General features: G+C 36.7%; 1 protein-coding gene and 1 long non-coding RNA gene across 2 annotated transcripts; both read left to right on the top strand.

The window, feature by feature from the left end:
- The first annotated feature begins 650 nt into the window (after nt 1-650).
- LOC136820979 (uncharacterized) lies at nt 651-1,406 on the top strand. Its single transcript, XR_010848669.1, has 2 exons — nt 651-869; nt 1,125-1,406. It is a non-coding gene; the product is annotated as an uncharacterized lncRNA (long non-coding RNA).
- A 1,621-nt stretch (nt 1,407-3,027) lies between these two features.
- LOC136820978 (uncharacterized) lies at nt 3,028-9,531 on the top strand. Its single transcript, XM_067077211.1, has 10 exons — nt 3,028-3,300; nt 3,735-3,877; nt 4,091-4,462; nt 4,960-5,352; nt 5,672-6,249; nt 6,417-6,656; nt 6,830-7,090; nt 7,237-7,409; nt 7,741-8,125; nt 8,517-9,531. The coding sequence occupies exons 1-10, from the start codon at nt 3,048-3,050 to the stop codon at nt 9,175-9,177; spliced, it is 3,459 nt and encodes a 1,152-aa protein (XP_066933312.1). The 5' UTR covers nt 3,028-3,047; the 3' UTR covers nt 9,178-9,531.
- Nucleotides 9,532-13,501: the final 3,970 nt, after the last annotated feature.

Genomic DNA, 13,501 nt, shown 5'->3' with positions numbered 1-13,501 from the left:
TTTTGAATCCACCATTATGGATTTCGAAATTCATGTAGAAAAATAAATTTTCCTGAATTTTATTATTTGAACGGTAGGCAAGACCCTCCGAAAATTTCAAGTAAATCAAGTAAGTCAATCAAATGTTACAGCCACGCAAATTTGGAACCAAAAGTAGTCATTTAAAAAAAATCAAAATCGAAAGTGCTTCATATCTCCAGATAACGAAATTTCCAGACCATGGTTCTGACGTTTTTCTTAATCAGCATAAAATTTGTGATTGATTGGTATATATTATGTCTATGTTAAAAGTTAAAAAATAACGTCACACACGTTTTCTGACTCTTCAAGGACTATACTTTCATGATCAAAAGAAAAAATGACTATACGCCGATGTGCATACGAGACCTAACTCAGCCCTATCATGAATGAAGTTCAAATTTCAAACTCACTGGGTTGTGTCAAATGGTTTATATTTTTCCACCGGTCATAAAAATCTATTGTTCTTATTATATTTTTAGTTGCGTGGCTCGCTCTCTTTAAGTTTTATTTTACCACTGGGGTAAGAAAGAAATTCCGATTTTTCTGCAAAAATAGCGTTAAGTTACCGATAAGTTTTTCCGAAATTATTACACACTTAACTGAATATAAATTTTTCCCATCATAGATATAGATATTAACATGCTTTGGAAACTAGAATTTTTTTCTCATTCTAAAGGCTACCACGAGTGTCAATTTGTAGTTGAAATTGACGAGAGATTTTTGGTGCGCAAGGTGAATGGTCCATACGGACCAGCACTTCAACTATATGATAGTAGGGGAATTCTTGGGCATTTGGAGAAGAAAAGTGTTGATGTCTTATACAATGCTCCGTTCGTTAACATGCTATGGTGAGTTGATGAAAGAGACCGCTTTTGAAATCGGGCTTTTGAATTCGGACCCTAACAGTGCAGTGCAAAATTTTGGTAAAAAGCTACCCTTACAGATAATTTTTCGTGTTTTTAGGTCATTTCCCTGAAGCCACTAATTTTCGCGCTATTTCTCGCAGAAGCCCAAAATTGCGCGAAATTTCGCTCAGTTTCCGAGTCTAAAGGTTCACTTAATAGCTTATTTCACTTAGTAATAGGTTATTTCATTAATTATAGTGAAGTCTACGGAAATCCAATAGCTGACATACGTGGTAGGTACCGACAAGGCGGAGGTGTAAACGTGCCTGTGAAAGTGACTTTCTTTCTGGTTAATCGCCGAGAAGCCGAGAGATTGGTTCAAGACTTAAGGAGAATTGGCTATATGGTCTCCTTAACGCAATGGTGATTTTTGAATATTAGATATTTTATTTCGTTTAGTTTGTTAGTCAAATCGTTTTGTATTTTCTAACGCCGAAGCAGGACAAGTAAATTCAAATTCGTATATCGATTAGTCATTAATCATCTAGACCTCGTCACTCTATGTGTTGTTTACCACTTTTCGGTTTTTAACTTTTTTCAATATAATAGCTTTTTTAAATTGCCGCAATATAAAAACACTGGCTGCGTTTAGACCAACTGGCATTTGTAATTTGGCATTTGCTCATGAGGGATTCGATTTTAATAGCTTCTCCATTGTATTTTCTGTCATGGCATTTAAGGAATCGTCTTTTTAGAGTCATTACTGAAAAGGTGATTCCCTCAAGTTCAACTTTGACAGATCAAACAATGAAAAGCATGGAATTTCTCAAAAACTGCAGTCATTAAGACTGAAACTTTTTGCCGTAGGGCTAGGCTATGGCAAATTTTGCAAATTTTACAATCTATAGAAAGAACTGAATAAAAAACGTGCAAATACTTTAAAGAATCAAAAATGTCATTTTTTCTCTTTGTTTTGGTTCCTTTGTTTGATTTGAAATGCCAGAAAAGGGGATTCCTTTGCTCAAAATGGCATTTCAAATGCCAACGTAATGCCAACACGCTGGCATCATTAGGCATTTGACAAACCAAACAATTGCGCGGAACAATAGAATTCAAAAGAATACTGCAAGCAATTACAAATGCCAGGCTGGTCTAAACGCAGCCACTTTTGAAAACTAGTATTTTTATAGAGTATAATATAGAACCTTTCATAAATTACATCACGAACAACGGCTTTCCTGTTTTTTAACGAATGTGATTATATGTCTCATGAGACTCAATGTACACATTTATCAAGGAGACTTAGTGTTTTTTTAGTCCTAAAGGCTGGGCAAAATCCCGGGGGGGGGGGTACTACCCTTGTCGACCGACGGGGGTGCTCCGCTGAGGTTCGAAAAATGGACCCTACGTGGGACTCGAAATTTGCGAAAAAAGTGGCCCTGAATGGGACTAAAATTCCAAAATTTTCTCAAATTTTCTACTTTTTCCCCAAATTTTCCAAAAAAAGGCACCCTACGAGGGACTGATTTTTCTATTTTGGTGTTTTTGCGACCCTACCTTGGACTCGTGGAGGTTAAAAAAGGTACCCTGACCAGCGGAGCATCCCCGTAACCCATTTTGCACTAGTACCCCCCCCCCCCCCCCCCCCCCCCCCCGGGGGCAAAATATATTTTTATATTTGATATGATGTTTTTCCGAGTTTGTTTAAATTTAGTAATGCATGTAAAGCATAATTTGCTATGAAATATGAAGTAGGAAGTTTTGCTATTCAAATTATATGAGCAAAAAAGAAATCGAAAAAGTTTGAGTTATTACCAGCAGAGAACATTTCTTTTTCTTTGTTCTTTTTCTCGGGTATAAAGGCTTAGGTCTTAAGACCGGTGCAAAGGCATCAGAATCTTTTATTAAAATCTATCTATATAGTTTTAATGAGCTTTTGACCAAAATTTAAATATTTTGATGGCTTGATAAAAATATTTTGGTGAAACCGAATCAAATTTATCAAAACGTAAAATCTAGTTTGACAAGCATAGACCGAGAACAAACTCTATCAAAATTCCTTTATTTTTGATATTTTTTTTCTGGCCTTCAGTTAAACAACTAACCGCACTTCCCAAGGGAGGATTTTTCCCAATATTCTATTATATCTCATTTTAGATTTAGAAAAAAAACACAAATGAAATGGATGAATCGTACCAAATCTATAAACGTATCTCCGCTGAAATCAAGAAGCATGGATTTGATGATAATGATTTAAAAATTGATTACAATGAAAATAAAGTATCCATTACTTGTGTGTGTATGAAAGAAAGCTTGATAGAGACCAATTCAAGCAGCTTAACAAAAGTCAAGAGACATTCAAACAAGGATTCTCATAAAATCAAATGTGGCTGGTACATCGATACAAACTTGAAAGTTGTACCAGTTCACAAAGGTATCTATAGCACTTAGTGTGCAGAGGGGTCTGATGGATTCCCCTCTACTTAAAATCATCCCCCTACTAAAGTATCCTCACCATTTTTGAAAATTTTCCAACCCCCTCCAAAACCGGCCTCATTTGGCTTCGATGACTGAAACTTTGTCAGGGTAGCCACTCAAAAACCAATTGAATCCCATGAATTTTTCTTACTTAAAATAATTCTCAAGATTTTGGAATTGAGTCTAACACTACTTCTTGATATGCGTAACTTAACATTACGCCATTTTTTATTACGGGAACACCAAAAACTGATCGCAAATGCCGGACTTTTTCACAAAAGAAATGAAGTAATGCGACCTTACTCGTATCATGTTAAATTTAGCTAACTACCCAGTTAAGATTTTAGCAACTTGAAAAAACTCAAAAAATGGTTTTCTATTGTCTCTCAGGTACCAAAGATATTCGCCTTTTATTTGGGGCCCAAAAAAGACCACCGAATACTACCGTAGAAGTACCATTAAAAAAACGCGGAAAATGTAATGCCGAGAGTGAAATTGTTGAAGATGTCAGAGAGCTTGTATCCATTGAAAAGGTAGTTAAATGCAATCCTTCTTTATTTGTAGAAACTTCAAAAAATAAGAAATGTTTAGAGGCGTTTCGACATCAACTCGAGAAACTTAGACTAGTAAGCATAAAGCAAGCATATGAGACGGAAACCGGAAAATTTTTCAATGTCCACCCTAGCAAGTGATTGCTTATAAAAAGACATGTAGATTTTATCCTCGGCTTTTTATATTTTTTTTAGGCAAAGGTTGATGCTACTGGTTCTGCGTTGGCCGAAACTATCGAGAATTTCAGTAAAGAAAAAATTTCAAAAAAATCAGATTCGAGTCAAATAAATGTAGAGAACCTCCTAAAACACACCGAAGCGTTAGAAGAAGCTGAAAATCTAAAAAGACAACAAAGGATCCGTTTACTTGTCGAAGAAAATGTTGAAACAAACGAAAATGAAGACTTTGAATTGGTTAGAAGATTATCAAAAATGTGGCACCAAATCGATAAAATTCCGGATGAAATTATTGAAGATCTCTCTCGTCTATCATTTCTCAGACGCAAAGAAAGTGAGACAGAAAGTGATGCAATGCTTTACACGGTAGCCCATTTTAAATCTAAAGTGGTATGTAACATTTTGTGAATCTTTACTTTGTCTGTCATATTATTTTGCCGCCACTGTCTGGTGGGGATTTTAATTTTTAGCGGGTTACTTCTTTTTTCCACTGTCTTTTAGGCGGACGTCGAAAATTTTCCCGCCCGCATCACTTTTTTCTCTAAAAACCTGGTTCGGAGATGCGGAAAAAACCCGGGAAATCAAAAGTTCTGAACGTTTTCCTTCAAATTTATAACTTTTATATGGAGGAGGGGTTACCGATTAGAAAAATCCGACTTTTTGCCGGCCGCTCGCCCGCATGTATTTTCAAGACACGCTGCGACGGGAAAAAAACAGTTTTTTGATGTCTGCCTATATCGCGCATCTAAATTTCACAATGTTTACAAATTACCAGTCCCCGTCCAATGTTTTTAGTGAATAAGTCATTCCACTCGGTTAGTTTAATTGTTTGCCATATTTACACCTAGGATATTATATTTTAATATGTTTTTGAATTTTACGTTTAGACTGCGGAAGAAAAAATTAAGCAGATTTTCCAAGATGAAACTGCGACTGCATGTGAACATCCAGAAGTATCGCTTCTCGCGGCTCGGTTACGAGAAATAAAATCTAAACCCAATTCTGATGGTTTTATAAACTTCGTCACAGACGTTGTTAAAAATTACGGGCGCAAGCACAGAAATTGGTCTGATGATACAAAAACATTGTTTGCCATTCTCTACAACTATGGCGGTAAAAAAGCAGCGATGTCGCTATCACAGTTTGTTGATGGTCCTTCTATCAAAACAATTTGGAGAACAGCCTCGTCAGATCATAAGATACTTTGCACAATCGAACCCGAAATATTTGAAAGTGCCAAAGAATTTTACGACATCATCACTTACGATGGTCCGTTTCAAGTAAGGCTTTTTAATATGACTATGTATTTTAAAAATATTTGTAGAAGGTATAAACCGTCAAACATTGCAAATTTATTGTTTAGCTTTTTATTACACAAAGACCGTTTAGGTCATCTCAGACCATATAGTGCAGAAGAGTTAAAACTAGAATACCCATTTTTTTATAAGCAACAGAGTTGCTTAGGGCTCAGCCCTGAAATTGGCCAAATCTCCCGAAGTAGAGTCGTTTTAGAAAATCTCATGATTGCAAACGATAATAATATACACTAAATTATGCTCGTAGATCTAAAAAATAACATTTCTTGATTCCGTTTTTCAGATTTCTCTTGATGCAACAAGTATCATTCCCACACTTCGCATGAGAAACAATACAGTCTATGGTCTTGCAACATCTGAAATTCCAACAGTAATTACCGCTGAAGAGATCCTTCAACTTCTGGAAAAAAATCATCAAAAGGCGAACCTTGCAAATCTGTTCCTGCTTGTTCCACTAGTCGAACATGTTCCCCCATTCGTGATCGCTATAAAACCAGCTGTCAAAAGTGAAACTTCAGTTGACATTAAAAATTGGTTCTTGACTTGTAGAAAATTGGGTATAGATAATGGATTGAAAATCATTGGTCTTGGAGCTGATGGTGATGCCAAAGTACGAAAGTTCTATACTTCATACTTCTCGAGTGACAGGAAGTTGAACAAAAAAACGGAATCAATGGTTATAGTTGAAGGCCTTCTATTTGGTTGTATTGTTGAAAAAACCAGTTCAATTCCTGCAATACTTTTCCCGGATTGGAAACATCTCATTAAGAAGTGGAGGAATCAACTTTTAAACGTCAAGCGATTGCTTTTTCTGGGTAAAAATATCGTGATGTTGGAGCACTTGTTGGAAGTCTACACGAGGTATTTTATTCCAGTTTGTCAAAATCATATTATTATATTAACCAATAGTAAATATGTAGGTCAGTCTCTCGTGTACAGTGATTAACCTTAACATAGACCAGTTCTGTTTAATACTTTATTTCAAGTTTTTTGTTGTAAATTGTATTAAGTAATTTTATTTTTTTCAGCTTCAAGATGGCACACAATCTTTCAAAAACGGATGTATACGTACGTGATAAACAGAACGTGGATGCAGCTTTGCGAATTTTGGATCCTAGAGTAAGAGCCTGTTTAAGGTCCCTTCCGAAAACATCGTCCACATGTGCATACTTAAAAGTTGGAGAATATATCAAAGATGCATTTACATCAAAAACGTTATCAATCAGCGAACGTGCAAAATTAGCTTGGTTCCCAGTTTTATTTGTAAGGTATGTATTACTTAAATGGGATAAGTTTTTGCAGGGATTAACTTTTTCGGATGAGGTATTTTCGTATAATTTGCGGGGATTTATTTTCACGGATGACGAAAAGCAACCAAACACATTTATTGTTAATAAAAGTTACAAGCGTAAAGTATAGATTTGCGTTTTTTTACTTTTAGATTTTGGAAATCATGGATCCAAATCAAAGGCTTCGAATTAGAGCAACATTTCATTAGCAATCAAACCTTCCAAGACCTGATACTTGCTGGACATTCAATCATTTTATCCATGCTCGCTTATTCTAAATACTTTGAAAATCATCCTTTTCAACCTTGGACTTTCGGCTCTGATGCGTGTGAGAAGTTTTTTGCAAAACTTCGTGGATTCGTGCGAGGAAAACCAAACTTGACTTTTCTTGATATGCTTGATTTCTCTAAAAGGTAAGCTGTGTATATACTCCCTTAAAATAAAATAAAATCTCCCTTATAATCGCTTCCGTAAAAAGAAAAACAAAATTTTTAATGAAATCATATCATAGTAAAAATTCTCTTACGAATTTAATATTTTTAACAACTTCTATTTTAAGGTTACAAAGACTGGCTGAGTTAGAACGACACACATTCGCAAAAGAAGCCAACATGATTTTTCTAAACGATCCGGAAAAAGTTGAAAGTGAAGTTCAAAAAGGCATGAAAATTGCAGAAGAACAGTGCATCACCCTCCTTAACGAATTGGGAATGGTTGAAGATTTAGAGAAAGGTAAGATAATAGTTTTGAGTATTTCTCAACTTCGTACAACATTTCGATAAATCTAACTAAAGTCCATTCGCTTTAAATGTACAGCACTGGTTTCCGCTTGCATGTGAAAACCAGATTCAACAACTACACTTTTTCCCTCAAGGCTGGTTTTTACATACTAGTACAAGCGGAAATTAGTGCACAAATAAAGTGAATAGACTTTTGATGAGTGGAAAAAAATAATAACCAATAAATCGACTAATAGACGAAATTGTGTCGAATCATAATTTTTTAAATAAGATTTTATAAGATTTTTAGTCATAACTAACTTGATTTTTTTTTTCTTCTTCAGGAAATATTCTATTGAAAGGCCCTAACAACGAAATCCTGATAAAAAACGTTGACTATCACGGTTGGACGGAAAATTGGAATGTTGGTCTCGAATCAGTTAACGAAGACCATGTGATCGACTTGCAGATGATGACAGGATCTGACAAGGAAATTCTTGATGACGCTATCGATGCATCACAAAAAGATTCCAGTTTGAATGAAATTGATCGTATTTTGCCATCTATACTTTTAACAAAAAATGCCACGATAGATCTGAACCAATGTGGTTTTCGCTCTCTTGGAAAGTGTAAAGATGACGATGACTGGATTTGTTGTGAAGTCTGTGAACAATGGTTCCATTTGCTTTGTGTTGGGCTTAAGTTCAAAAAGAAATCACAAAAACAACGGTAAGTCCTTTTATAGGCTTAGGCACATCTAAATTTAGCCTAGCAAACAAGATGGTTTTTAATGCCAAAGAATGTTAAAGTTTTAATACTTGAATGTTGATCTGACATTTTTCCCAAATTTTCGCGGATAGTTGATGGTTCTTTTCCAAGGTTTTAATACCTGCAAAATTCATCCTACCTTATTGGTACTAATTTTCGCGTGTACTAATTTTCGCGCAATTTCGCACAGAGGCCCAAAAATGCCCAAAAATTTAATACCGAAGTTATGCGAAGTCAGGGAGTGCGCGAAAATTAATACCGTATTTTGAAGACAATTGGCTGGTGCGCGAAAATTAATACGCGCTAAAATTAGTACCAATAAGGTTATTGAACAATATTCTCTTACTTGTAGCTACATTTTCACATGTCCGAAACACAAGGAAGCAATCAAAGATGTCACTTTTCGGAGTAAGATTGCCAAGGATACATATGAACGGAAATCTATTATCCAAGAAGAGACCTTGACGATTAAAGATTCGCAAGCTCAAGTTAGTGGTAAAGCCAATTTTCGTAATGATGGTAGCAAGTTATACGTCAAGTACGAGGGTAACATATACCACATTGCCAGGTTTCTTTCCATCGCAATGGGGAAAGTATATTCACCAGCGGCGTCTCGTAGTGAAAGATGGAAGTCCTCCAACACGAACGATTTTTTCAACCGATTACCTTTACCTGCAGATCCGAATGGTTTACAACAATTTGATCGTTGCCTGTTTAAAAACAAGACATCTGTTGTTGTTGGGCGTATTGTCAGAATTCTAAGAAAAGTCGGAAAGTTCTCAACGTTTTGTGAGCTGTCGACTAAAAATGCTGATCCAAATGTTACGTACACTTTCTTCATTGACACTTCTAAAACAATTTTACTTCTCAATGATTGTTTTTGCAAGATTGGTGACGAGGAATTTGAAACTGAAAAAGAGATGTTAGTACATATTCTGAAAAAAAAGAAAACAAGATTCAACAAGGATGCAGCAAAAGAAAAACTTTTCAAATTAGCTTGTAAATGCAAATAGATTACATAATCTACAATATCTTTTTATTTTATGTACGCTAGTCTCTAGTCTCTAAAATAGACACCTTCCCCTCCCTGATTTCTTCCACCCAGGACATTTATTCTTCTATTCAATACCCGTTTGTACCCGTCAATCCCAAGCGGTAGTTACTAATCCAGAAGCATATTACCAATTAATACTGTAATATACTTATTTCATTATTTCATACCCTAATGACGAGTTGGGCAGCTTATTTTTTTTGTTCATTTTATCATTCACCTATTATAAACTTCATGTTGTTGATACATTGTATGATATACCTTTTAAAAAGAACCAAACTTTTGGAGACAAGAAAGTCAAATGAAATAACATTAATTTCTATCCTTTCTATCTCTTTTTTTTTTTTGCTTTCTCCTATCGTTTTGTTTAGTCGAACCATTTCAAACACTTTAAGTATTTTTGCCGAATTCAACTTTCGTCTTTTTTTATTTTAAAGTTTGAAAGAATGACACTACTTTGATAAAATGATAAAATCAAAGGCGCGCGAAAATTGAAGCGTACATGACACGAAAATTTTAGGAGGTGCGCGAAAATTAAAGGTCTTAGAATTAGAGGCCCGGGGGGGGGGTACTAGGGCAAGATGGGTTACGGGGATGCTCCGCTGGTCAGGGTACCTTTTTTAACCTCCACGAGTCCCAGGTAGGGTCGCAAAAACACCAAAATAGAAAAATCAGTCCCTCGTAGGGTGCCTATTTTTGGAAAATTTGGGAAAAAGTAGAAAATTTTGGAATTTTAGTCCCATTCAGGGTCACTTTTTCGCAAATTTTGAGTCCCACGTAGGGTCCATTTTTCGAACCTCAGCGGAGCACCCCGTCGGTCGACAAGGGTAGTACCCCCCCCCCCGGGATTAGAGGTTTGAAAATAAGGAGGTTAAGTATCGAAGACAAATCAATGCGACGAACGGGCTTTTCTCTGCAAGATAGTAAAGGTAGCAAAGTAGATGTTATTTCTACTTTGTTCAACAACGAAGATTTCACGATGTTTCGTTATAGAGACAATTTAGGGGAAGTCTGCAATCTATGGTGGACTGAAAAACACTTCGAAAAATACTTCACTAATACACGTATTCAAGTAATGTTACATTTGTCACGAATGATGACATGTGGCTTTCCCTATCTACTTCGTGCTATACAAAGCGTAACAAGCGACGACTTACACATTTCATACTACACTTCCATGACTATTTGAAACATAACCACACTTTATTATGAATGCGTGTCATACTATCATATTAAACTTACACATCACCCTCTACCATGATGACATAATACAAAGTGAGTATTGCAATATACCCCTCAGGTAATGGTAACTGCAGTAATTTCGGTAATCACAGTAATCACGCCCTTACGCCACAATATATCGCACTTTATAACGCCACACCATAATAAGACAATGTATACAATATACCCCTCAGGTAATGGTAATTGCAGTAATTTCGGTAATCACGGTAATCACGCCCTTACGCCACAATATCGCCCTAATAGCGCCACACCTAATAATAGCGCCACACCATAATAAACAATGTATACAATATACCCCTCAGGTAATGGTAATTGCAGTAATTTCGGTAATCACGGTAATCACGCCCTTACGCCAAAATATATCGCCCTTTATAGCGCCACACCATAATAAGACAACGTATACAATATACCCCTCAGGTAATGGTAATTGCAGTAATTTCGGTAATCACGGTAATCACGCCCTTACGCCACAATATATCGCCCTTTATAGCGCCACACCATAATAAGACATTGTATACAATATACCCCTCAGGTAATGGTAATTGCAGTAATTTCGGTAATCACGGTAATCACACCCTTACGCCACAATATATCGCCCTTAATAGCGCCACACCATAATAAGACAATGTATACAATGTACCCCTCAGGTAATGGTAATTGCAGTAATTTCGGTAATCACGCCCTTACGCCACAATATATCGCCCTTTATAGCGCAACACCATAATAAGACAACGTATACAATATACCCCTCAGGTAATGGTAATTGCAGTAATTTCGGTAATCACGGTAATCCCCCTTACGCCAAATATATCGCCCTTAATAGCGCCACACCATAATAAGACAATGTATACAATATACCCCTCAGGTAATGGTAATTGCAGTAATTTCGGTAATCACGGTAATCACGCCCTTACGCCACAATATATCGCCCTTTATAGCGCCACACCATATAAAAGACAATGTATACAATATACCCCTCAGGTAATGGTAATTGCAGTAATTTTTCGGTAATCACGGTAATCACGCCCTTACGCCACAATATATCGCCCTTTATAGCGCCACACCATAATAAGACAATGTATACAATATACCCCTCAGGTAATGGTAATTGCAGTAATTTCGGTAATCACGGTAATCACACCCTTACGCCACAACATATCGCCCTTTATAGCGCCACACAAATGTATACAATATACCTCTCAGGTAATGGTAATTGCAGTAATTTCGGTAATCACGGTAATCACGCCCTTACGCCACAATATATCGCCCTTTAAACGCCCACACCATAATAAGACAATGTATACAATGACCCTTATACAATATACCCCTCAGGTAATGGTAATTGCAGTAATTTCGGTAATCATACGCCCTTACGCCACAATATATCGCCCTTTATAACGCCATACCATAATAAAACAATGTATACAATATACCCCTCAGGTAATGGTAATTGCAGTAATTTCGGTAATCACGGTAATCACGCCCTTACGCCACAATATATCGCCCTTAATAGCGCCACACCATAATAAGACAATGTATACAATGTACCCCTCAGGTAATGGTAAATGCAGTAATTTCGGTAATCACGGTAATCACACCCTTACGCCACAATGTCTTATTATGGTGTGGCGCTATTAAGGGCGATTTATTGTAGCGTAAAGGCGTGATTACCGTGATTACCGAAATTACTGAAATTACCATTACCTGAGGGGTATATTGTATACATTGTCTTATTATGGTGTGGCGTTATAAAGGGCGATATATTGTGGCGTAAGGGCGTGATTACCGTGATTACCGAAATTACTGCAATTACCATTACCTGAGGGGTATATTGTATACATTGTGTTATTATGGTGTAGCGCTATAAAGGGCGATATATTGTGGCGTAAGGGCGTGATTACCGTGATTACCAAAATTACTGCAATTACCATTACCTGAGGGGTACATTGTAACATTGTCTTATTATGGGTGGGCGCTATAAAGGGATGTATTGTGGCGTAAGGGCTGGATTACCGTGATTACCGAAAATTACTGCAATTACCATTACCTGGGTATATTTGTATACATTGTCTTTAGGGTGGCGCTATAAAGGGCGATTGTGGCGTAAGGGCGTGATTACCGTGATTACCGAAATACGCAATTACCATTACCTGATATTGTATACATTGTCTTATTATGGTGTATAAAGGGCGATATGTTGTGGCGTAAGGGCGTGATTACCGTGATTACCGAAATTACTGCAATTACCATTACCTGAGGGGTATATTGTATACATTGTCTTATTATGGTGTGGCGCTATAAAGGGCGATATGTTGTGGCGTAAGGGTGTGATTACCGTGATTACCGAAATTACTGCAATTACCATTACCTGAGGGGTATATTGTATACATTGTCTTATTATGGTGTGGCGCTATAAAGGGCGATATGTTGTGGCGTAAGGGCGTGATTACCGTGATTACCGAAATTACTGCAATTACCATTACCTGAGGGGTATATTGTATACATTGTCTTATTATGGTGTGGCGCTATAAAGGGCGATATGTTGTGGCGTAAGGGCGTGATTACCGTGATTACCGAAATTACTGCAATTACCATTACCTGAGGGGTATATTGTATACATTGTCTTATTATGGTGTGGCGCTATAAAGGGCGATATATTGTGGCGTAAGGGCGTGATTACCGTGATTACCGAAATTACTGCAATTACCATTACCTGAGGGGTATATTGTATACATTGTCTTATTATGGTGTGGCGCTTTAAAGGGCGATATGTTGTGGTGTAAGCGTGATTACCATGATTACCGAAATTACTGCAATTACCATTACCTGAGGGGTATAGTGCAATACTCACTTTGTATTATGTTTTCATGGTAGAGGGTGATGTGTAAGTTTAGTATGATAGTATGACACGCATTCATAATAAAGTGAGGTTATGTTTCAAATAGTCATGAAAGTGTAGTATGAAATGTGCAAGTCGTCGCTTGTTACGCTTTGTATAGCACGAAGTAGATAGGGAAAGGAAAGTGTAGTATGAAATGTGTAAG

Source organism: Clytia hemisphaerica, unplaced genomic scaffold (genome assembly GCF_902728285.1).
Source record: "Clytia hemisphaerica strain Z4C2 unplaced genomic scaffold, Clytia hemisphaerica genome assembly, whole genome shotgun sequence".
NCBI classification, from domain to species: Eukaryota; Metazoa; Cnidaria; class Hydrozoa; order Leptothecata; family Clytiidae; genus Clytia; species Clytia hemisphaerica.
This window is presented reverse-complemented; position numbering and strand designations above follow the sequence as displayed.

What these genes read in the sequence shown, in the direction of transcription:
- LOC136820978 (XM_067077211.1), top strand. Translation starts at nt 3,048, where the DNA reads ATGGATGAATCGTACCAAATCTATAAACGTATCTCCGCTGAAATCAAG. An exon ending in AGTTGTACCAGTTCACAAAG is followed by an intron (nt 3,301 to 3,734) that starts GTATCTATAGCA and finishes ATTGTCTCTCAG; the next exon opens with GTACCAAAGATATTCGCCTT. An exon ending in CTTACGATGGTCCGTTTCAA is followed by an intron (nt 5,353 to 5,671) that starts GTAAGGCTTTTT and finishes TCCGTTTTTCAG; the next exon opens with ATTTCTCTTGATGCAACAAG.